The 25,203-nt window shown below is 41.6% G+C and overlaps 1 protein-coding gene across 1 annotated transcript in view; it reads left to right on the top strand.

The window, feature by feature from the left end:
- The first annotated feature begins 15,979 nt into the window (after positions 1 to 15,979).
- The window catches only part of LOC115198657 (proton myo-inositol cotransporter-like), a 72,723-nt gene continuing 63,499 nt past the window's right edge, over positions 15,980 to 25,203 (top strand). Inside the window, exon 1 of the mRNA XM_029760773.1 lies at positions 15,980 to 16,887. Coding sequence (XP_029616633.1) covers positions 16,335 to 16,887 — 553 coding nt within the window. The 5' untranslated portion in view covers positions 15,980 to 16,334. The remainder of the gene's footprint in view (positions 16,888 to 25,203) is intronic.

Here is a 25,203-nt window from a genome sequence, read left to right as displayed (position 1 = left end):
TACCACCCGCGTGCAAATACTCATCACCAATGTTTAATTCTCAAGAAACACAATTTAAGTTTTTCAAATTTTGGTAAATGTTCCAATGTTAAGCTGCTTTTTAAATGTTTACATGGACTTGCTCCACAACCCTTCGGTAGTCAAGTGACTACTTTACTATCTACTTTACTACTTTACTATCTATAGGGAGCAGTGAATGAATTGAAACTGTAGTGTTCCAGTGTGTAGAACAGTTTTTGCCCAATCTGCATTTTCTGTAAAAGCTGTTCATCAATGAAACCAATGTCCAGAAAACTTAAAATGTGAGACTAGTGTCAGTGCTTTTACACAAAAAGTGGTTAAAAGAACAGCAGGTTTATAGCCACTTATGAACCTTTTTTGTTGCTGTTTTTTTACTACGTGTGTTTACTCAGAAGTCCAATAGTTATGTGTCCTATTATAATGTGCAATGCCTTGACTTATGTGTGGAAACGTTTATTTTCGTATGTAATGTTTTTTCATGTTTATACAGTATGTTACCCTGCCCGGGGACAGCATACAGAAATGAGCTGTTGGATCAATCTGGAACAACACATGTTTTCTCAAGTGTACTGAGACGTACAGTACCAGTAAAAAGTTTGGACCCACCTACTCATTCCAGGGTTTTTCTTTATTTTTACTATTTACTACATTGTATAATAATACTGAAGACATCAACTATTAAATAACACATATGGAATCATGTAGTAACCAACAACATTCTTTCTGATAGTCTTTAATAAAGAAATGTTTTGGTTATCCTGACCTGGACATCATGTATTATAATAGCCCATTATGGGTTATTAGCAGGACAATAGACTCTTGCCAACACCTCTCTGTATTTTGATACTTTGTGCAAGGCAATTGATCAGCATTAAAAAACTTTGTGGATGGGGCCTCCTGAGGGGCGCAGCGGTCTAAGACAATGCACAGCTGTGCAAACTGCGTTGCTACAGATGCTGGTTCGATACCCATGCCGGCCGCAATGGTGGGCTTTTGGTTTCTCTCCCTCTAAAAACAGAAATAATCATTCTAAATAACAAACTGGCTTTATTTACAAATTAGTAAGGATGTCTCATCCCATGTTCAAGAATCGCCTTTTTCTCGCTCACTCTAGGATATTTGAAAACAAAAGCATCTCCAAAATATTGTTATTTTTTTAAAATATTATTACATCATTTAGAGTTATATAAAAGCCCCTTAGATATTCTCACAGATGTATTATTTACCCTGTTTTTCACAAGCGTAACAGGCTGTGAATTCTGCAAACAACGTTTCTAGGGTAAGCTATTAGCAGGACAATATATATTGGTCATGGCTCCCGAGTGGCGCACAACGGGATTGCCTTGCAATTCTCCAGCTTTATTCACTGAGATAGTGGTGGGCGCACGAGGTTCAAGGCACGAGGGCAGGGGGCACGGGACGGGACGCAGAGCAGCACACAGAAGACAGACCTACGTAGCCCATGGGGAAGGGAAGAGGAGTAAGGGGGAGGGGGTGGACACCCACCCCGCCCCACTGGGTAGCACAGAGCAACACTTTAAGGGGCATTGCACTAATAATGGCGCTGACTAGGGAAACGTTCCCGCTGTTCTTAGTGCCAGTCTGCACGTTCAAACTAAAACAATGTAATTAATAATGGCGCGGAAAATGCCCCTTATATATGATTTCGGAAGGTGGAAATGATTAAATATTAAAGCATTAGACCTTTCACTAAAGGCCTGTCAAAAGTTATACATAAATCCCAACTGGATTTAATGAAAAATTACACATTTGTAAATCCCAAACTCTAAAAGTAATTGGAAAGGTAGATACAAATTATTTGTGACATTGTGGTTACAATAAATAATGTAAACAAGATGCTGTGTTTTTATTTACAGTACTGATGGACAGTTGGAGGCATTTTGAAAACAGGTTTTCAAACACTTGTTTTGCACAATTGTACTGTAGTACTATAGCAGGTGTAGCCCTATTAGCAGGACATTTAGACTCTTTATAGACTGGCTACCGTAGGTGTGAAAATCCCCTAACTTCAATGTATTCTATGCTTAAGTACTCTAAAGTGTTACATTTCTAACTCAAAACAGCAGTACAGTATTTCTTCATCAACATCTTTATGCTTTCGTTAATAAAATAACGAGAAAAAAGACATTCAAAATGCATTTTATTTGCACTTCCACCCAGCTCCATGACCACGGGTAAAACCTTGCTGAGATGATCAATGCATTTGTTGCATTGTTGTTTCGTCAATTTCTCTAGCCAAAACGTATTGATGGCTTTGAACAGTTCATCTTTGCTTGCAGGCTTAGCAGAGTTACGGATTGATGTTTTCTGTCACAACCTGATCTGTTTCACCTGTCTTTGTGATTGTCTCCACCCCCCTCCAGGTGTCGCCCATCTTCCCCATTATCACCTGTGTATTTATACCTGTGTTTTCTGTCTGTCTGTGCCAGTTCGTCTTGTTTGTTCAAGTCAACCTGTGGTTTGTGTCTTTCCCAATTTCGCCCTCCTGGTTTTGACCTTTGCCTGTCCTGACTACAAGCCCGCCTGCCTGACCACTCTACCTGAACCTGCCTGCCGACCAGTACCTCTGCCCCCCTCTGGATTACCCTGAGCCTACCTGCCATCCGGTACCGTTGCCCCACCTCTGGTTTTCTGACCCCTGCCTGCCTTGACCTGTCTATTGCCTGTCCCTGTTTGGAACATTAAACTATTGTTTATTCGATGTGGTCTGTATCTGGGTCTTCCCTTCATACCTAAAAGTTTTCAGTTGATGCCAAACAAGTTTGATCGGGTTTAAATCAGGAGACCTACATTTCTAAATATACTGTAGGTGTTGTAGATATTTTATTTTACTACATAAAGGTCTACTTACTCTGGCGTCTTGACCCAGTTTATGCCCTCATTTGCAATGCAAACCCGGGCGGCAGTGTGTTTTGGGTCATTGTCTGCATTTGGAGAGGGGGGGCAAAAAATACATTTATTCAAACAGTCAACATTAAGTACAATACTAGAAATATACATGTAAATAGGCCTAAAAATAACAAAATATTGCTATAATTGAAAGAAATTTGGTCCCAGAAACACCTCTCTGACATAGGGTCCAGCATATCTCTTGACGATTTCTTCCTCAAATCTTGAGCCATGATACCTGAAAAAGGACGCAACAGTGAATTATTGTGGAACACATAGCAGTCCATGAGGTGTAGGCTACAATATCGTATGTACCTTTTGCTTTGTAAATAGCTGAACTTGCCAACAAAAATCAAATTTGGGCCTGGTCCCTGGTGAGGAAATTGCTCCACACAAATGGAGTTTGAGCAGATGCTTGAGACTCTCTGCTTGATCTTTTTTTTTCTGTATACATTTTTAGCAAATTGCTCAAGGGCCACGGTTGATTCGTCTGTGAAGATGTCATTGAATGTCTCGCCAGCTTTGATCCATGCCTGGGCCTGCAGGATGCAAAGTTATTTGTTTATCAGACGAATCATCGGGTTGAAACTAACAGAACAGTACAAAACAAGGGAACACACATGGTTAATGTCCCCCCCCCCAAAAAATGTTCATAAACACTACAGTTCAAAGTATTGGGTCACTTAAATGTCCTTGTTTTTCATGAAAACGTACATGAAATGAGTTGCAAAATGAATAGGAAATAAAGTCAAGACGTTGACAAGGTTTTTAATTGAAATAATTGTCCTTCAAAAGTTGCTTTCGTCAAAGAATCCTACATTTGCAGCAATTACTGCCTTGCAGACCTTCGGCATTCTAATTGTACATTTGAGGTAATCTGAAGAGATTTCACCCCATGCTTCCTGACGCACCTCCCACAAGTTGGATTGGCTTGATGGGCACTTCTTACGTGCCATACGGTCAAACAGCTCAATAGGGTTGAGATCCGGTAACTGTGCTGGCCACTCCATTAAAGACAGAATACCATGTGACTGCTTCTTACCTAAATAGTTATTGCATAATTTGGAGCTGTGCTTTGGGTCATTGTCTTATAGTAGGAGGAAATTGGCTCCAATTAAGCGCCGTCCACAACGCATGGCGTTGCAAAATGGAGTGATGGCATTCCTTTTTCAAGATCCCCTTTACCCTGTACAAATCTCCCACTTTACCACCACCAAAGCACCCCCAGCATCATATTGCCTCCACCATGCTTGACAGATGGCGTCAAGCACTCCTCCAGCGTTGTTGAATTTTTTCTGCGTCTCACAAATATTCTTCTTTGTGATCCGAACACGTCAAACTTAGATTCATCTGTCCATAACTTTTTCCAATCTTCCTCTGTCCAGTGTCTGTGTTCTTTTGCTCATCTTAATCTTTTATTTAGTCTGTGATACGGCTTTTTCTTTGCAACTCCGCCTAGAAGGCCAGCATCCCGGAGTCGCCTCTTCACTGTTGATGTTGAGACAGGTTTTGCGGGTACTATTTAATGAAGCTGCCAGTTGAGGACTTGTGAGGCATCTGTTTCTCAAACTAGACACTAATGTACTTGTCCTCTTGCTCAGTTCTGCTCCAGGGCCTCCCACTCCTCTTTCTATTCTGGTTAGAGCCAATTTGCGCTGTTCTGTGAAGGGAGTAGTACACAGCGTTGTACGAGATTTTCAGTTTATTGGCAATTTCTCACATGGAATAGCCTTCATTTCTCAGAACAAGAATAGACTGACGAGTTTCAGAATAAAGTCCTTTGTTTCTGGCCATTTTCAGCCTGTAATCGAACCCACAAATGCTGATGCTCCAGATACTCAACTAGTCTAAGGCCAGTTTAATTGCTTCTTTAATCAGCACAACTGTTTTCAGCTATGCTAACATAATTGCAAAAGGGTTTTCTAATGATAAACTTGGATTAGCTAACACAATGTGCCATTGGAACACAGGAGTGATTCCATAAAAATATCAGCCGTTTCCAGCCACAATAGTCACTTACATTTTTTTACATTTACATTTTAGTCATTTAGCAGACACTCTTATCCAGAGCAACTTACAGTAGTGAGTGCATACATTTCATACAGTACTGGTCCCCTGTGGGAATTGAACCCACAACCCTGGCGTGGCAAACACCATGCTCTACCAACTGAGCCACACAGGACCACTTACAACATTAACAATGTCTACACTGTATTTCTGATCAATTTGATGTTATTTTAATGAACAAAAAATGAGCTTTTCTTTTAAAAAATAATATATTTTTAAGTGTCACCAAACGTTTGAATGGTAGTGTATATATTTATATATTCAGTTGAAATATGTTCAATATTGGATTAATTGTCTGTGTATCAAATTTACAAACTATAATTTCAAGCTTATCAAAGTTTCATACAGTGCCTTCAGAAAGTATTCATATCCCTTGACTTATTTCACATTTTGTTGTGTTAGAGCCTGAATTCAAAATGTATTAAATTGTTGTTTTTTACCCCATAGGGTCAAAGTGAAAACATTTTTAGAAATGTTTGGTGAAAAAAACAATGAAATACATAAATATCTATTTTGCATACGTATTCACACCCTTGAGTCAATACTTTGCAGAAGCACCTTTGGCAGCAATGACAGCTGTGAGTCTGTCTGGGTCAGTCTCTAAGAACTTTAGACACCCGGATTGTGCAACATTGCCCGTTATTCTTTTCAAAATAATTAAAGTTCTGTCAAATTGGTTGTTGATCATTGCTAAACAAACATTTTCAGGTCTTGCCATAGATTGTCAAGTAGATTTAAGTCAAAACTGTATCTCGGCCACTCGGGAACATTAACTGTCTGCTTGGTAAGCAGCTCCAGTGTAGATTTGGTGTTTTAGGTTATTGTCCTGCTGAAAGGTGAATTCCTCTCCCAGTGTCTGGTGGAAAGCAGACAACAAGGATTTAATCTAGGATTTTGCCTGTGCTTAGCTCCCTTCCATTTATTATTTATCCTGAAAAACTCCCCAGTCCTTAACGATTACAACCATACCCATAACATGACACAGCCACCACTAAATATAAATATGGAGAGTGGTTCTCAGCAATGTGTTGTAATGGATTTTCCCCAAACATAACGCTTTGTATTCAGGACAAAAAGTGAATTGCTTTGCCTCATTTTTTTGCGGTTGCAAACAAGATGCATGTTTTGGAATATTTGTTTATTCTGTACAGGCTCCATTCTTTTCAATCTGTTTTCTTCTATCACAGCCATTTAACTCTGTTTTAAAGTCACCATTGGCCTCATGGTGAAATCCCTGAATGGTTTCCTTCTATCTCCGGCAACTGAGTTAGGAGGAAGCCTGTATATTTGTAGTGACTGGGTGTATTGATACACCATCCAAAATATAATTAATAACTTCATAATGGCTGATTAAAAAATATACATTTTTATTCCTAAAAGTATTCAGGCTTGCAATAACAAAGGGGTTGAATACATATTGACTCAATTCAGCTTTTCATTTTTTATTAATTTGTTTTTAAAAAAGTAACATAATTCCACTTTGACATTATGGACAGTGCCCCAAAAAATCTAAATTTGATCAATTTTAAATGAATTATGTAACACAACAAAATGTGGAAAAAGTCAAGGGGTGTGAATACTTTCTGAATGCAACTTCACATATTCAGCTTCAGTTATCTAAATTCAGATTCAAAACCAGAGACAACATCCTGGTACTTTGCCAGCCAGGAAAGGTAGAGGAGAACAGATAGACTCAAACCCTCTCTGCGGTCAACAGAAGCTTCTGGTGGTTTCTGAAGCCAATGTGGCATGTTGAATTTATTTTCTTCCAATAACTGTGGCTCTAGTATTTTAACTGTTTTGGCTATGATGATCACATGCAGCGCAGGACACATTAGAAGGGAGTTTCACAAAAAATGCAACTTGGCCCCTATAAGAAAATAGCCCTGTCATTGCACTTCTAAGGATAGCCTTTCCAACCCCTATTTAATCTTGCTCTTGTGACTGACTGGGTTCGAACCAGGTCTCCTGCATGTCACAAGACTGTGTTAGCCCACTTAGCAAAAGCCCATAGGGGTGAGTTCAGAAAGCTAACACAAGTCTTCAAGTCTCCAGCAAGGTTACTCATCAAAAGAGCGTGGTTCATTGAACCACCTCAGTTACATTTCACCCCCTTTGACCTCATACTCAGTGACCACGGTACCAACATAACTGACTGGGTTCAAAATCAGGCCTACTGCACAACAACAACAACACTTTCTATGACATAAAGAGAAGCAGAAGGATCTGTGCACCCTATTTAATGAGAGTGCAAAAGAGGTGGCTTAGTGATCCATCCATGTGATGAGCAACCTTGCCTGAGACCTTAAGACGTGTTAGTTTGACTGATGGGGTTCTAACCCAGGTCTTCCGTGCACCAGACAATGTAACTTTTCAGGTCTCTGAAAAGTTACTTATCATATGAGCGTGGTCAACGAACCACCTGTATTACACTTCACCCCCCCTTTGACCTCCTCCTTGAAGAGACCCCTCCAAGTCACAGGACCAATGCCTCGGCTTTAGCTCAGCAGGCTAACAAAGTTTTAACCCAGTCAGTCACATGTTACCCTTATAATGAGTACCCTTGTCGGAGACTAGAACATGTCTGCAATGTTTGTTTGGGGAACACATTCAATCAACAACCAACACCACATGCCTTTGTTTTTTCCAATTAGGAAAAAAAACTAATTGCTGTAAAATGTTGATATTCTCACTTTCAAAGTGGTGTATTAAATACAAAGTTAACTTTTACACTCTAAAAAGTGATGTAAGTGTTCCCTGAAGTCTACCGTTTTTAAATAATATATAATGTGATATTATATACTGTGTCACTTTTAAGAAATGTAACAACAAACCTGCCACACTATGTAAAGTCCCATAGGAATATGTTATATCCAGCAGGGAGAAAGGTAACATTTGAACAAAATCCATTTATGATGAGACCACAAAACAATGATGTCTTAATGGCTGAGATGTTGTGGAAGACCAAATTAAATGAAACAGGTATACTATTTATAGTCATTTGGGAAAATATGACCATACATCAGATTTTTGTTGATATTCTGACCCCTTAGTCCCATTCAAGGGGCAATATGCATTTCAAACAATGACAAAGCAGACTCCCCTCCACTGTAAGCAGCTGAGGGATGGGGCTAGTCTTCCACACTACCTTAATCATTAAGACATAATTAGGCGTTATACCTATTATTTATATTGTTTTGGCCATGTGAAACAGCTCTTGGCCCCATGAAGTTTGTTTGGCGGCCATTTTGGAAAACTATTGCCTTACAGGTAAAATCTGCATTTCGCACTATACAGTAGCTGGACATCTGTAGTAAGACTGGCTTTTTGTAAGTTTTGTGGTCTCATCATAAAGGGATTTTGTTAAAATGGGTTAACTCTATTCCTGCTGGCCATAAAAGTGACAATAATATAATATGATATAATTTATAAATTGGGTGGTTCGAGCCCAGAATGCTGATTGGTTGACAGCCGTGGTATATCAGATCGTATACAACGGGTATGACAGAACAATTATGTTTACTGCTCTAATTACGTTGGTAACCAGTTTATAATAGCAATAAGGCACCTTGGGGGTTATGGTATACAGTATGACCAATATACCACGGCTAAGGGCTGTGTCCAGGCGTTCCGCGATGTGTCGTGCCTAAGAACAGCCCTTAGCCATGGTATATTGGCCATATACCACACCCCCTTTTGCCTTACTGCTTTAATATACAGTGCCTTCAGAAAGTATTCAGACCCCTTGACTTTTTCCACATTTTGTTACATCACAGCCTTGTTCAAAAAGTTATCAAATTGTGTTTTTTCCCCCTCATCATTCCACACACAATACCCCATAATGACAAAAGCAAAATCAGATTTTTGTAAATTTTTGCTAGTTTATTACAAATAAAAAACTGAAATGTCAACTTTACATAAGTATTCAGACTCAGTACTTTGTTGAAGCACCTTTGGCAATGATTACAGCCTCAAGTTTGGGGCGGTAGGGTAGCCTAGTGGTTAGAGCATTGGGCTAGTAACTGAAAGGTTGCAAGTTTGAATTCCCAAGCTGACAAGGTACAAATCTGTCGTTCTGGCCCTGAACAAGGCAGTTAACCCACTGTTCCTAGGCCGTCATTGAAAATAAGAATTTGTTCTTAACTGACTTGCCTAGTTAAATAAAGGTAAAAAAAATATTTAAAAAGTCTTCTTGGGTATGACGCTACAAGCTTGGCACACCTGTATTTGGGGTGTTTCTCCCATTCCTTTCTGCAGATCCTCTCAAGCTCTGTCAGGTTGGATGGAGAGCGTTGCTGCACAAGTATTTTCAGGTCTCGTCACAGATGTTTGATGGGGTTGAAGTCCAGGCTATGGCTGGGCCACTCAAGGACATTCAGAGACATCAAATCAAATTGTATTTGTCACATGCGCTGAATACAACACCTTACAGTGAAATGCTTACTTACGAGCCCTTAACCAACAAATTGTATTAAGTAAAAAATACATAAATAACAGTAGTAAATAATTAAAGAGCAACAGTGAAATAACAATTGTGAGGCTATATATAAGGGGGTATCGGTAAAGAGTCAATGTGCGGGGGCACCAGTTAGTCGAGGTAATTGAGGTAATATGTACATGTAGGTAGAGTTAAAGTGACCATGCATAGATAAAAAACTGAGAGTAGCAGCAGCGTAAAAGAGGGGAGGGGGCAATGCAAATAGTCTGGGTAGCCATTTGATTAGCTGTTCAGAAGTCTTATGGCTTGGGGGTAGAAGCTGTTAAGAAGTCTTTTGGTCCTATACTTGGCGCTCCAGTACCGTTTGCATTGTGGTAGCAGAGAGAACAGTCTATGACTACAGTGGCTGGAGTCATTGACAATTTTTAGGTCCTTTCTGACACCGCCTGGTATAGAGGTCCTGGATGGCAGGAAGCTTGGCCCTAGTGATGTCCTGGGCTGTATGCATTACCCTCTGTAGAGCCTTGCGGTCGGAGGCCGAGCAGTTGCCATATCAGGCAGTGATGCAACCCGTCAGGATGCTCTCGATGGTGCAGCTGTAGAACTTTTTGAGGATCTGAGGACCCATGCCAAATTTTTTCAGTCTCCTGAGGGGGAATAGGCTTTGTCGTGCCCTCTTCACAACTGTCTTGGTGTGTTTGGTCCTTGATAGTTTGTTGGTGATGTGGACACCAAGGAACTTGAAGCTCTCAACCTGCTCCACTACAGCCCTGTCGATGAAAATGGGGATGTGCTCGGTCCTCCTTTTCCTGTAGTCCACAATCATCTCCTTTGTCTTGATCATGTTGAGGGAGAAGTTGTTGTCCTTGCACCACACAGCCAGGTCTCTGACCTCCTCCCTATAGGCTGTCTCATTGTTGTCGGTGATCAGACCTACCACTGTTGTGTCATCGGCAAACTTAATGATGGTGTTGGAGTTGTGCCTGGCCATGCAGTCATGAGTGAACAGGGAGTATAGGAGGGGACTGAGCACGCACCCCTGAGGGGCCCCCTTGTTGAGGATCAGCGTGTTGTTACCTACCCTTTCCACTTGGGGGTGGCCCGTCAGGAAGTCCAGGATCCAGTTGCAGAGGGAGGTGTTTAGTCCCAGGGTCCTTAGCTTATTGATGAGCTTTGAGGGCACTATGGCGTTGAACGTTGAGCTGTAGTCAATGAATAGCATTCTCACATAGGTGTTCCTTTTGTCCAGGTGTGAAAGGGCAGTGTGGAGTGCAATAGAGATTGCATCATCTGTGGATCTGTTGGGGCGGTATGCAAATTGAGGGGGGTCTAGGGTTTCTGGGACAATGGTGTTGATGTGAGCCATGACCAGCCTTTCAAAGCACTTCATGGCTACATACGTGATTGCTACGAGTTGGTAGTGATTTAGGAAGGTTATGTCAGTGGTCTTTGGAGCAGGGACTGTGGTGGTCTGGTTGAAACATGTTGGTATTACAGACTCAGTCAGGGGCAGGTTGAAAATGTCAGTGAAGATACTTGCCAGTTGGTCAGCGCATGCTCGGAGTACACGTCCTGTCCAGTCTGGCCCTGCGGCCTTGTGAATGTTGACCTGTTTAAAGGTCATACTCACATTGGCTACGGCGAGCATGATCACACAGATGTCCCGAACAGCTTATGCTCTCATGCATGTTTTAGTGTTACTTGCCTCGAAGCGAGCATAGAATTAATTTATCTCGTCTGGTAGGCTCGTGTCACTCGGCAGCTCACGGCTGTGCTTCCCTTTGCAGTCTGTAATAGTTTGCAAGCCCTGCCACATCCGACGAGCGCCGGAGCCGGTGTAGTATGATTCAATCTTAGTCCTGTATTTACGCTTTGCCTGTTTGACGGTTCATCGGAGGGCATAGAGGGATTTCTTATAAGCTTCCGGGTTAGAGTCCCACTCCTTGAAAGCGGCAGCTCTACCCTTTAGCTCAGTGCGGATGTTGCCTGTAATCCATGGCTTCTGGTTGGGTTATGTACTTACAGTCACTATGGGGACAAGTCATCGATGCACATATTGACGAAGCCAGTGACTGATGTGGTGTATTCCTCATTGCCATCGGAACAATCCCAGAACATATTCCAGTCTGTGCTAGCAAAACAGTCCTGTAGCTTAGCATCTGCTTCACCTGACCACTTTTTTTATTGACCGAGTCACTGGTGCTTCCTGCTTTAGTTTTTGATTGTAAGCAGGAATCAGGAGAATTTAATTATGGTAAGATTTGCCAAATGGAGGGCGAGGGAGAGCTTTGTACGCGTCTCTGTGTGTGGAGTAAAGGTGGTCTAGAGATTTTTCCCACTCTGATTGCACATTTAAAATGCTTGTAGAAATGAGGTAAAACAATTTTGAAATTTCCCTGCATTAAAGACCCCGGCCACTAGGAGCGCCGCCTCTGGATTAGCGTCTCCCTGTTTGCTTATGGCCGTATACAGCTCATTGAGTGCAGTCTTAGTGCCAGCATAAGTTTGTGGTAGTAAATAAACAACTACAAAGAATATAGATGAAAACTCTCTTGGTAAATAGTGCAGTCTACAGCTTATCATGAGATACTTTACCTCAGGCGAGCAAAACCTTGAGTATTTCTTATATTTCATGCACCAGCTGTTGTTTACAAATATACATAGACCGCCACCCCTTGTCTTACCAAAGGCAGCGGTTCTATATGCTGAAAAAGTGTAAACCCCGCCAACTGTATGTTATTCATGTCATCGTTCAGCCATGACTCGGTGAAACATAAGATGTTACAGTTTTTAATGTCTCGTTGGTAGGATATACGTGCTCGTATTATGTCTATTTTATTATCCAGTGATTGTACGTTGGCTAATATGATCGATGGTAATGGGAGATTACCCACTCGCTGCCGGATCCTTACAAGGCACCCAGACCTATGTCCCCGATATCTCTGTCTCTTTGTCCTGCGAATGACGGGGATGTGGGCCTTGTCGGGTGTCTGGAGTAAATCCTTTGCGTCGGACTCAATAAAGAAAGAAAACATTATTCTAATACGGGGTGAGTAATCGCTGTCCTGATATTTAGAAGCTCTTTTCGGTCATAAGAGATGGTGGCGAAAACATTATGTACAAAATAAGTAAAAAATAACATGGAAAAACACACACGATAGCACAATTGATTAGGGGACCGTAAAACGGCCATCTCCACCAGCGCCATTATAGACTTGTTCCAAAGCCACTCCTACATTGTCTTGGCTGTGTGCTTAGGGTTTGTCGTGACGTGACTGTGATGACGGTTATTTTATCAAATCAATGAACTATGTTTAATTATTACGTGATTAAATGAATCATGTAACAATTAACTCATTAGCAATCTTGGGGCACCATGGAAAAAGTTTGTTTAATGAGTTACCATTTCCCGAATTAACTCAAGAATATATCAGAATATATTGTTATTATACCAGTCATCCATTAATAACTGTTTACCTCATATCAGTTTCATTCTGAATGTCGCTGACTTCAAATCTGCACGAACCCTAGTCTAAATGATGATTCAGCGATACACAATTTGGCTTATTTATTTACTAACTAACTAAATAATCACACAGAATTACATAAACACACACAGGATCTATTAAACATTGATTACTAACGTAATGCAATGAAAAGTCCCTAGTGGACTAACCTGATATGACAGCTTGTTACACAATGAAAGGGATGGGGAAAGAAAGAGCCATCGTCCATATAGTTGGAAAACAATGCTCATGGGAACCCACCATACATACAGTTGGAAAACTATGCTCATGGGAATGATAGTCTCGCAAAGTTAACTAAAAAGCACCATTCCCCAAGAGAGGATGGCTTTCACTTCAGCAGTGATACATTCATAAACTTCTTGGACGAAAAGATCATGATTATTAAAAAGCAAATTACGGACTCTTGAAATCTGCGTAGTCCTCCAAAGCTCAGTTGTCATGAGTCTGCACAACACTGCCAGGACCTAGGTTCAAGGAAGACACTCAAGTTTTTTAATACTAAATCTCTTGACACATTGATGAAAATAATCATTGCCTCTAAAACTTCAAGCTGCCTACTGGACCCTATTCCAACTAAACTACTGAAAGAGCTACTTCCTGTGCTTGGCCCTCCTATGTTGAACATAATAAACGGCTCTCTATCCACCAGAAGTGTACCAAACTCACTAAAAGCCTCTCCTGAAAAAGCCAAATCTTGACCGAGAAAATATATTTTTTAAACTATCGGCCTATATCGAATCTCCCATTGCTCTCAAAAATGTTTGAAAAAGCTGTTGCCCCTGAAGACAAACAATGTATACGAAATGCTTCTGTCTGGTTTTAGACCCCATCTTAGCACTGAGACTGCACTTGTGAAGGTGGTAAATTACCTTTTAATGGCATCTGTCCTCATGCTCCTAGACCTTAGTGCTGCTTTTTATACCATCGATCACCACATTTTTTTTGAGAGATTGGAAACCCAAATTGGTCTACACGGACAAGTTCTGGCCTGGTTTAGATCTTATCTGTCGGAAAGTTATCAGTTTGTGTTACGGGTGTGTACTGGAGGCGAAGTCAGGTGAAGGAGAGCAGAGTGTGGTTAACAGGCGTACTTTTATTCCGTTCCAAACGAACGCACAGAAGTACATACAACGTGCCCAAAACACGGAACATAAACAAACATGTCGAACAATGCTTCCGGGTTCCAGGCACTCTCAGCCGCCAATGTGCGAAAATCCACTGCATAGTCTGCCACACTACGGGCGTCTTTACGTAGCTGGTGCAACTAACGAGCAGCCTCTCTCCCGGACAATGGAGAATCAAACACCTTACGAACTTCCTCCACAAAGTCCTCCAGACTGAGGCAGACGGCGGACTGTTGCTCCCACACCGACGTGGCCCAGGCGAGTGCCCTCCCGGACATCAGCGTTATGATGTACGCTATCCTCGAGCGGTCCGAGAGGAACGAAGAAGGCTGCAGCTCGAAAATGACGGTGCACTGGGAGAGAAAAGCCCGGCAGGTTCCGGAATCTCCAGCGTAGCACTCCAGAGGAGGTAGGCGGGGTTCTCGGACACTGGGGTAGGCTGGGCGATAATGGGTGTGACCTTAATTGCACCTCTGTCACTCGGTCGCGTCATGCCATTGTTATGAACGTTTTCAAGTCACCCTCTGCCGGCAACATAGTGTTACACTACAGGGCTACCGAGTGGCGCAGCAGTCACATCATCTCAGTGCAAGAGGTGTCACTACAGTCCCTGGTTCAAATCCAGGCTGTATCACATCTGGCCATGATTGGGAGTCCCATTGGGCGGTGCACAATTGGCCCAGCGTCGTCCAGGTTTGGCCGGGGTAGGCCATCATTGTAAATAAGACTTTGTTCTTAACTGACTTGCCTAGTAAAATAAAGGTTAAATAAAAAATACAAATAAAAAGTGGTAAAAAGTGGTAGTCATTCTGCATGGAGGCTAACCACTATTGTCTAAATTACACTATAGTGCCTGGAAATACAATGACATTGCTAAAGTAGTCAACTATTTAGTTGGAAACAACTTAGCCAGCATTATTATATTTTCAAATTTACTTCAGACATATGGCAATGTTGTCATTAGTTAGCAAAGTTAGTCAAAAATAGCTAGCAATGCTAACGTTAGCTAGCTAAAATCCGGTGGCCTCCTCACAATTTTAACTAGCTAACGTTATACTGCATCTAAAGTCAATCTGGAGACATCAAAATGATGACAATAATTTGCCTCTTTTGAATATCATAGTATTTCCCCGACTGTAATGCACTTTTTATGAAATCTTCATCTGTGCTCATTGACGATGCATTGAGTATAACCAGTGGAGGCTGCTGAGGGATAATAATGTCTGGAATGGAGCGAATGGAATTGTATCAAACCCATGGAAACTTGTGTTTGACGTATTTGATACCATTGTACTTATTCTGCTCGAGCCATTACCATGACCATCATCCCCAATTAAGGTGCCACCAACTTCCTGTGAGTAGAACGCTCAGTCGGGCATCAGTTCAAAACAATATTGTGACGAAACATTCAAAGCATTTTGAGCATAAAAAAAAGAAACGCAAGTGCAAATAAAGCACTTCCCTTAAAATTCAATGTTGCTAAAAGTAATTTGCATAGATGTGGAGAGCAATCAACCAACGTCAATCCATGTGCAACCCAAAAATATGATCATCATAGAAAAGGAAAAGGCACAATGCTTGCTCACCATTATGTTTTATTTAAAATATTCTTCAAAGTAATAAGTCATTTTGAAAGAAGTATACTTTGAATTTGTTTCCCTCAGTCATTAGGCGTGTTTTTTTGTCACACTCCCTTCTAACAAGTCCTTGTGAGTACCAGAAAGGGAAACAGAAGCCACATATGTGTTAGACTGGTAGCTTTCAAGAATGGGGTCATAATATTTTGTAGCTTAAACCGTTCAAATGCTAGAGCCAAATTCATATGAAGAAAACTAAACAAATCTATACGCCACAAAGATGCAAGAAACCACTAAAAACCTTAGTGCTTGTCCTTTGGGCCGCCAGTTGAATAGCCCTGCACTATAGGTTATTTATGATGCAAGGTGATTGGTAAATCAGTCAGTAGCCAGTCATTTTGATTCTCTGGAACACGGCCAGTGCCTATATGGCAGCTTGCAGGAAAGCAATACCTTCTACGCCAGAGCGAGAGAGCGCGAGAGAGACAGAGAATGAAAGAGTAACCCTCACCAGTACCACTGCGATGACACTTCTGTGACCACGGCTACAGACCAACTTCTGTCAACTCGAATTATTAATAATTAACGGTTTTTGGACCAGTTGCTCTCTTAACAATTAACCAACCAATTACAGACCTGTGAACATTTCGTCGGTGCGTTTGTTTCCCTTATGTCCCGAAAATCGAGAGACAATGACTATAATCTTCGTAGTATGAGCAACCTGATGGGTGAGAGGAGGAAGAAAGTGAACGATGACGGAGAGCGGAGCCTCATCAAAGCTTCGTCCAACGCGAGCATCAACAGCCAGGCTGCTGATGTCCCTGCCAATGCCACTGCCGCCACCTCCACCCGGGACCTGGAGAGAGAGGCGCGTAAACAGTTCCAGCAAGATGTCACACCTGCGTTTGTTTATGTTCTAGCCGCGTTCTCCGCGCTGGGTGGCTTTCTGTTTGGCTATGACACCGGGGTGATCTCGGGAGCGATGCTTCTGCTCAAGAGGGAGATGAATCTCAGCGCCCTATGGCAGGAGGTTCTGATCTCTAGTACTGTGGCTGCCGCCGCGCTGTCCGCGTTGGCTGGCGGGTTGTTGAACGGAGTTTTCGGGCGCAGGGTCTGCATCCTCCTGGCTAGTTTTATCTTCACAGCTGGGGGAATAGTGCTTAGCGCAGCTCCTGATAAGGAGGTTCTACTGGTCGGACGTCTCATTGTCGGGCTTGGACTTGGTAAGGTTTCTGCAACTTTAAACTTGTTTACTTATCTCATTCACAAAACACCATAGGCAATTAGCCTGGGACGAGATTACCTGTTCACAGATTACGAGATTACCTGTAAAGTACAATTTTTTTTTAAAGAATGCTGACACAAAAAAGCATATTTTTGGTACGAATTAGGTATATGGACACAGAAAATAAGTGGACACAGTTGACAACTTTGATAGAAAAGGTCCGCTGAAAATTAGTGTGATAAAACCCATTAGACCAATCAAATATCGAAACAAAATGGCATTGCACATCTCACTATTAATAACCTATGATTAGGTTTTTATGTAGACCTAACGCATGTATTTCTTTACCTGCAAATTCTCAATTCCCAGCAGATGCTAACGTTCCTAGTCAAAATCAACATTTCTAAAGATATTGTATGATTTATTTCTGCACATTAAGATATTGTATGATTTATAACCTCCAGATTCACCTGAAATTGGCTTACATTTATACTAGAAACACATTTTTCCAACCTAAAAGGGGTAAGATGCCCCTGGGGTTTTCAGGGTTTTACATATAGAATATTACAGGAGGTGTTTAGCTGTAGGGCCTAGGCTATGTATATTAAAATGGCCGCCTATTGGTCAGGTTTTTGCAACTGATTGCAACCAATCACATCATGTTTTGTGTCCGATTGTGATTGATCCCCTAGCCTATAGGAGGCCATTTTGAAATATATAAAAGCATCTTCCTTTTTCATCTACAACCAACACGGAAGGCCAGAACCGAAGATCTAGTCTGTCAACGAGAGATTAGTAAAACCTTGATGAAGGCCAACGACCAAAATGCATGGGTTTTACTTTTAACAATAAAGAATCTCCTTTATCAACTTCCACTGTCCTCAGAGAGTTGCTGAATTTACTTTTCACTTCAGGCTAATCTCGTTCACCTAGACTAGGTTATCTGTGTACGGGTATGCCATGACAGCACATTTTCACCTTTATTTAACCAGGTAGGCTAGTTGAGAACAAGTTCTCATTTACAACTGTGACATGGCCAAGATTAAGCAAAGCAGTTCGATACATACAACAACACAGAGTTACACATGGAATAAACAAACATACAGTAGAAAAAGTGTATATACAGTGTGTGCAAATGAGGTAGGATAAGGGAGGTAAGGCAATAAATAGGCCATGGTGGCGAAGTAATTACAATTTAGCAATTACACACTGGAATGGTAGATGTGCAGAAGATGAATGTGCAAGTAGAGATACTGGGGTGCAAAGGAGCAAGATGAATGAATGAATAAATACATAAATACAGTATGGGGAGGAGGTAGTTGGATGGGCTTTTACAGATGGGCTATGTACAGGTGCAGTGATCTGTGAGCTGCTCTGACAGCTGGTGCTTAAAGCTAGTGAGGGAGATATGAGTCTCCAGCTTCAGTGATTTTTGCAGTTCGTTCCAGTCATTGGCAGCAGAGAACTGGAAGGAAAGGCGGCCAAAGGAAGAATTGGCTTTGGGGGTGACCAGTGAGATATACCTGCTGGAGCGCGTGCTACGGGTGGGTGCTGCTATGGTGACCAGTGAGCTGAGATAAGGCAGGGCTTTACCTAGCAGAGACTTGTAGATGACCTGGAGCCAGTGGGTTTGGCGACAAGTATGAAGCGAGGGCCAACCAACGAGAGCGTACAGGTCGCAGTGGTGGGTAGTATATGGGGTTTTGGTGACAAAACAGATGGCACTGTGATAGACTCCATCTAATTTGTTGAGTAGAGTGTTGGAGGCTATTTTGTAAATTACATTGCCGAATTCGAGGATCGGTAGGATGGTCCGTTTTACGAGGGTATGTTTGGCAGCATGAGTGAAGGATGCTTTGTTGCGAAATAGGAAGCCGATTCTAGATTTAATTTTGGATTGAAGATGCTTAATGTGAGTCTGGAAGGAGAGTTTATAGTCTAACCAGACACCTAGGTATTTGTAGTTGTCCACATATTCTAAGTCAGAACTCTGGACGGGCGGGCAGGTGCGGGCAGCGATCGGTTGAAGAGTATGCATTTTGTAGGCTGCAGTATTTTGATTGGCAAACCTAATACAAAACTGAAAAAGTTGACTTCTTAGGCTATCGAGTCATCTAACCTGAAAAATAAGTGAAACGTGCCAATAGTATCCTCGTGGGCGGGCCTAACTAGTTGTGAATGTGATGGGTTTTATTGCCCAAAATCTATGTAGGTTAAATTTAAAGGATAGTCAATACTTTATTTAGCCATATACCAAAACAATAATCAAACCAGAAGTTGCTAACTTCATCCCATTACTTTGAGACTGCTTGTTTCCAGGATTACTGATATTTGACTTCAGTGCCTAGGCCTATGTTATTTTTGGAGGTAGGAGGCTTTTACAAGATTTCACGCTGTTTGGCATTCAATGAGAATTCGACGTACCAAAGGAGTTTCTAGCAACTTCTGGGTGCCTCATAGTCTTGACGTTGCCTTTGCTTGGGAATGAAGATTGGCGTGTCATGCTTAGTAGAATAATGTTCAAAATCTCTCTTTGTCTCTTTGTCTCTCTGTCTCTCTGTCTCTCTGTCTCTCTGTCTCTCTGTCTCTCTGTCTCTCTGTCTGTCTCTGTGTGTCTCTGTGTGTCTCTGTGTGTCTCTGTGTGTCTCTCTCTGTCTCTCTCTGTCTCTCTCTGTCTCTCTCTGTCTCTCTCTGTCTCTCTCTGTCTCTTATGAGAAAAACAATTATTACTCGTTAAACAAAATCTTTCTCGGAGCAATTGTATTAGTATAACAGAATATAATTTCCCTTTTTTTAGTATACAATATACCTCAGTATTTTATACAGTCATTTTTTTCTCTTCTTTATCAAGTGTGTCAATTTCGGACCCCACTGTATTCCGAACCTACCCTGTCACACATCCAATCACATTTACATGATGGCAGGCCGGGCTCTTCATAAATTTAATTGCTTAGCATTTCTGAGGGAAAGCGGGAAGGTCATTCTTGCCGTTTGTCAGGAGGAGGCAGAAATTAATACCTTTGACTGGTCTTTAACACAAGCCTGGGGTTTGGTCCATCTCACCGTCTTGGGCAAATTATTGGTGAGCTGACCTTTAGGTGAGCACATGGGAGAGCTAGGGGTGAACTGTACGTAGTCCCAAATGGCACCCTATTCCCTTCATAGTGCACTACTTTTGACCAGGGCCTATAGGGCTCTGGTCAATAGTGAACTAAATAAGAAATAGGATGCCATTTGGGATGCATCCTTGTTCTGTGGTTTGTCTATAAGGTATAGAATGATTATGATCTGTTTCTAATCAATGATATTGTCAGTTTTATTATTAGTGATGCACCGACATTACGTTTTTGGTCGATATCCGATATTTTCCTTGCCCCACAAAAAACTGATACCGATAACTGATATATATATATATTTTTGGGCCTTTTAAGCATTCTAGTACAGTTAAATAGTTAGCACACACACATGGATGCAGCGGTCTAAGGCACTGCATCACAGTGCAAGAGGCATCACTACAGTCCCTGGTTCGAATCCAGGCTGTATCACATCCGGCTGTGATTGGGAGTCCCATAGGGTGGTGCACAATTGGCCCAGCGTCATTTGGGTTTGGCTGGGGTAGGCCGTCATTGTAAATAAAAATGTGTTCTTAACTGACTTGCCTAGTTAAATAAAGGTTATACACACACACACACACACACACACACACAGACCAACAAGTTATTTTGTTGGCATTTACGTATGCCCCCATTACCAGTATAAACATCATCAAAACCTATTTCTTTCACTTACCTGCTGTGTTTCGTTGTTCATTTGTTTAGTCGTTTCGTTCTCAACCAGGATTTCATCATACATGTCAAGCAGTGAAGTTTCAGCTGTCTGTCCGTGGCCTCTCTTCCTCGGTGCTCACTGTCACTGTGTCCGTTTCCATCTTGTCCAGCTGTGTATGTAACATTTCACGTAAACCCTGTTTCTTGTCTTCATCGAAGTAGCGATTCTTGTACATAGCATCGAGCATGGTGGCGACACAGTAAAGAGAGAATGCCACCGAATCGCTTGTTCACAGCCTGTGTCAGCAGTTTTGTTGAGCCATGACAGTCCTCAACTGGCAGCTCATTAAATGTTAACCTGCGCTTGTATGCTGATGATACTGTTGTGTATTCTATTGGCACCTCGGTTGACCAGGCTCTATCTGAAGTACAGTCTGACTTCATTGTATTACAGAAAAACTTTGTCGACCTGAAATTAGTACTGAATGCAGGTAAAACTAAGTATATGTTGTTCTTTAGAGCCCATAAAAATACGTTTGATTTAAGCATATTTACTTTGGATATTACATATTGAAGTGTTAGTTTAGAAGCTGAGTATAAAAATGGTCTTCTATAGAAATAGGTCCTGCCTCTCGCTAAATAGTTGAAAGCAAATTATTCAGTTGACGTTCCTATCGGTCCTAGACTATGGTGACATCATCTATATGAACGCAGCTGCCACTTCATTAACCCTAGGATGCAAAATTACATCATCTAATATTCCAGGAATTCCTTTAAATAATGTGTCTTTAATATTCTACCATCCTAGTTTTTTTTCTTATTTTTTATTTTTTATGTGGGTCAAATATGACCCGTATGTATTTCCTATGGAATTCACTGCATTGCACTCGTCACCCTGACCTTCCTTTTTCCTACAACAATAAAATCTAAGTAATTAATAAAATATGTATTAAATATCTTGTTTTTAATGTTCACTAATCACCGTTTTCATTTATCCTTTTTAACTCACTGAGTAAAAAGAGTTTCATAAGAATGTTGCCAGATATACAACAAAATGGTTTTACAGATGCTGGATGAGGAAGCCATTGGTGCCTCTGACTAAGAACCTGAGGTATCCAATTCAGATGACACAGACTATGTGCCCCCCCCTACACACACACACTAAAGGCAGGTCCATAAGCCATAACATCCTGAGGAGCTGGCCAGGGTTTGTGCCGGGGTCAACAGTTGTGTCACCAAAAGTTGCCTGGGAGCTGTTCATTAGTGACAACATCATTGAGGAGGTTCTAAAGTGTACAAATTTAGAAAGACGGAGAATAGCGACAGCAAAAGGGACAGAGTGGAGAGAGGTCAACAAAGAGGAATTTAAGGCCTTTATTGGTTTAACCCTCCTCGCCAGCATGGAGAAAAGGTGGGATGTCTCCCAACTGGAGCTATTTTTGGATCCACTGCAGAATCCAATTTATAAGGATTGGAAGATATGAGGATATCCGTCGCTACCTGAGGCTTGATTATAGGAGGACCAGAGTGTTCAGAGAGACAATGGACCACCTGGCAGCCTTCCGGTATGTGTGGGACCTTTTTCCTAGCAAACTGTAGAGGACGGTTCATCCCCAGCGACTGCGTCACAGTGGATGAGCAGCTTTCCTCCAGACGTCACGCTTGGCATTCCATCCAAAGAGTTCAATCTTGGTTTCATCAGACCAGAGAATCTTATTTCTCATGGTCTGAGAGTCCTTTAGGTGCCTTTTGGCAAACTCCAAGCGGGCTGTCATGTGGTGTTTACTGAGGAATGGCTTCCGTCTGGCCACTCTCTACCATGAAGGCCTGATTGTTGGAGTGCTGCAGAGATTGTTGTCCTTCTGGAAGGTTCTCCCATTACATTTTACATTTACGTCATTTAGCAGACGCTCTTATCCAGAGCGACTTACAAATTGGTGCATTCACCTTATGATATCCAGTGGAACAACCACTTTACAATAGTATATCTTATTTGGGGGGGAGGGTAGGGGGGGGGGGGGTTAGAAGGATTACTTAATCCTATCCCAGGTATTCCTTAAAGAGGTGGGGTTTCAGGTGTCTCGGGAAGGTGGTGATTGGCAGGGCCAAAAGAGGAAGAGGTGCCAGCTCTGCCCAAGAGCAAAGCATACAAAAGTCAGCTGCTGGTGTTCTCAGTGCAATTCACCCGTCTGCAAAGAGCACAGTCACATGCTTGTGGTTTGTAACAAATACATGGACTAAAACAGCATAAGTAAGTAAGCATCACACACATGCACACTTTGTTCCTTTTATTGTTCATGTTTTCTAAATTCACAATTGTTAGTGTTATTGTTTATATTGATGATGAACTTTGGATTTTCAAATAAATGTTTTGAAATATTATAAAACATGCTTAAGGTGGTTTTATTTTGTTTTTCACACTAAAAGGTTGAATGTGAAACTTTGATTGTAAGATTGATTGTAAGAAAAATATGCTAATATTTTCAATAGCTGTTATGAATTTTCAAAATATGTTATCATTGAAATGTGTATCAAACTGTTGAAGAGCGACTAAAAACATTTCAAACAAAATAATTATTGAAAGGTCCAAATCATCACTCAAAATAATTACGTTCCACAAAATGGATAATATTTTGGACCCATATAAATTCAAAAGGCATTCATTCGCACATCGGATCTATCTTTTTTGCAAGTGCATGGTAACAGTTGTATAAAATAAAGAACCTGTTCTGACGAAGGCCGTGAGGCCGATACGTAAAGCTTATTAAAGAGCAGTGATACTATCATGACCCATATAAATAAAACACAGATATTACATTATCAGGTCATTTTGACCTGGCATATGCATTCTTGGGGCATCATGTTTACTATGCATCCTAGGGTTAAAGTCATAAAACATTTCACTTTATTTCAGGTGACAATTTTAGTACTCATCACTGCATTCTCTACCAGAAAGTTGGTTGGCCCTCTTTGCTGTCACGTAGGTTACATAGCACGATACATTGCTATGTTTTCATTTATAAAGCCCTTTTACAAAAAAGTAATTGCTAAACTTTAGACATATGAGTTACCAGACCCTGTCTCCGGGATGGCTAACAGAAAATTCCTTTGGTCTCTACTGAGTTAGGTAAATCAGCTTCTAGTTGTCTTGCACCTTATTTATTATTTCTTACATTTGATGTCGTTGTGCCTTGAGGGGAATTCAGAAAGCTGATTGAGGACCTTATTACTGATGAATGTGTTTGTTTTTTATGACCATTGTGTGAGTTCTGTGACCGGCCGGAGGAAGACGACCCTCCTCAGGGGATAGGTACTCAGTGTAAAGCCAATTAATACACACCTGGGCACACTAATTGCTTTGTCTTCCTCTATATTAGGTGTCCCGGGAGAGGGGGGGGGGGGAGTAGAGACGGGGACCTGTGAGGATGTCGGATTTTTCTACCTCAGAGAAAGCTTCTTTTACCGGGGCACCTTGTCTCTCTGTTAACCAAGGCAGGCTATAGGTAGAGCGAAGTGTTCCTCCTGTAACTATTATGTGTAGAAGATAGTCTAAAGACAGGACTAGCCGTTTTGTTGTTTTGTTTTCCCTTTTTGGCCACAGCCTTTTGGTCAATGGCTAAGTTTGTTTATTTGTTTTGTTACGCTGGTGTTTCAGCTTTGGACGTTACCCTGTACTGGAGTTATTTTGTCAGGCGAAAGAAGACCCGTTTTAGTAAACATTCACAAGAAAAGGAATCACAACCACTGCCTCTCGTCTGTTCATGTTGTGCCTCCCGCCTGTGTTCGGGTGTTTCGGACAAGCTGATTTGTTCACACCGTGTTTTTCTTTCTGCTTGCATTTTGTATTTATATTTTGTGTGTATTTGTCATTCGGGGCTCGTCTGTAAAAGAGACCTTGGTCTCAGTATGACTCCCTGATAATAAAAGGTTAATTAAAATCCGAGTCTTGGTGGTGGTGGTGGTGGTGGACTCCACATGTGTCTGAGTAGAGGCCTGGGGAGACCGGAGGGACTGACCAAAGGCTGTCGCTGATAACAAGAGAAGGAGGGAGTGATGGGGAGGAAAGGAGGGCTCTCCCACTCTCAGAACCCACCCAGCAAACCGGGAACATTTCTAGAACATTAGCTATGCTGGGCATGCACTGCACAACTTCTAAAATGTTAACAACTTGGACGTGCTCACATTTCCGGATTTCCTTGTCCCAAATCTTTAATTCCGTCCATCCTCAACCCCAGGACGGCGGTGCTCACATTACACAATGATTCCCTAATTCATCTTGCACTTCATTTCTCAGTTGTCTTAGGAAAAAAATGCCAACGCAAATGTTCCTTTCCAATTCGCCATCATTGTTTTGGTCTCACGTGCTGAGTGCTCATTGGCTATTCTCATTAATCCTTGCCCAATCGCGTTATAGCACTTCTCATACTGCAAGGTGCACAACCAACATTTCTGATGTCGGAAAATGATCGGGACATCCAACAGGGGTCCGGAAAACGGAACAGCCATCATCGGTGCGTCCCTGACCCACTCAAACTAGGTGTGTCCCG

The sequence above is a fragment of the Salmo trutta genome, chromosome 8, assembly GCF_901001165.1.
Source record: "Salmo trutta chromosome 8, fSalTru1.1, whole genome shotgun sequence".
NCBI classification, from domain to species: Eukaryota; Metazoa; Chordata; class Actinopteri; order Salmoniformes; family Salmonidae; genus Salmo; species Salmo trutta.
The sequence above is the reverse complement of the archived record's forward strand: the minus strand, read 5'-3'. Positions and strand labels throughout refer to the sequence as shown.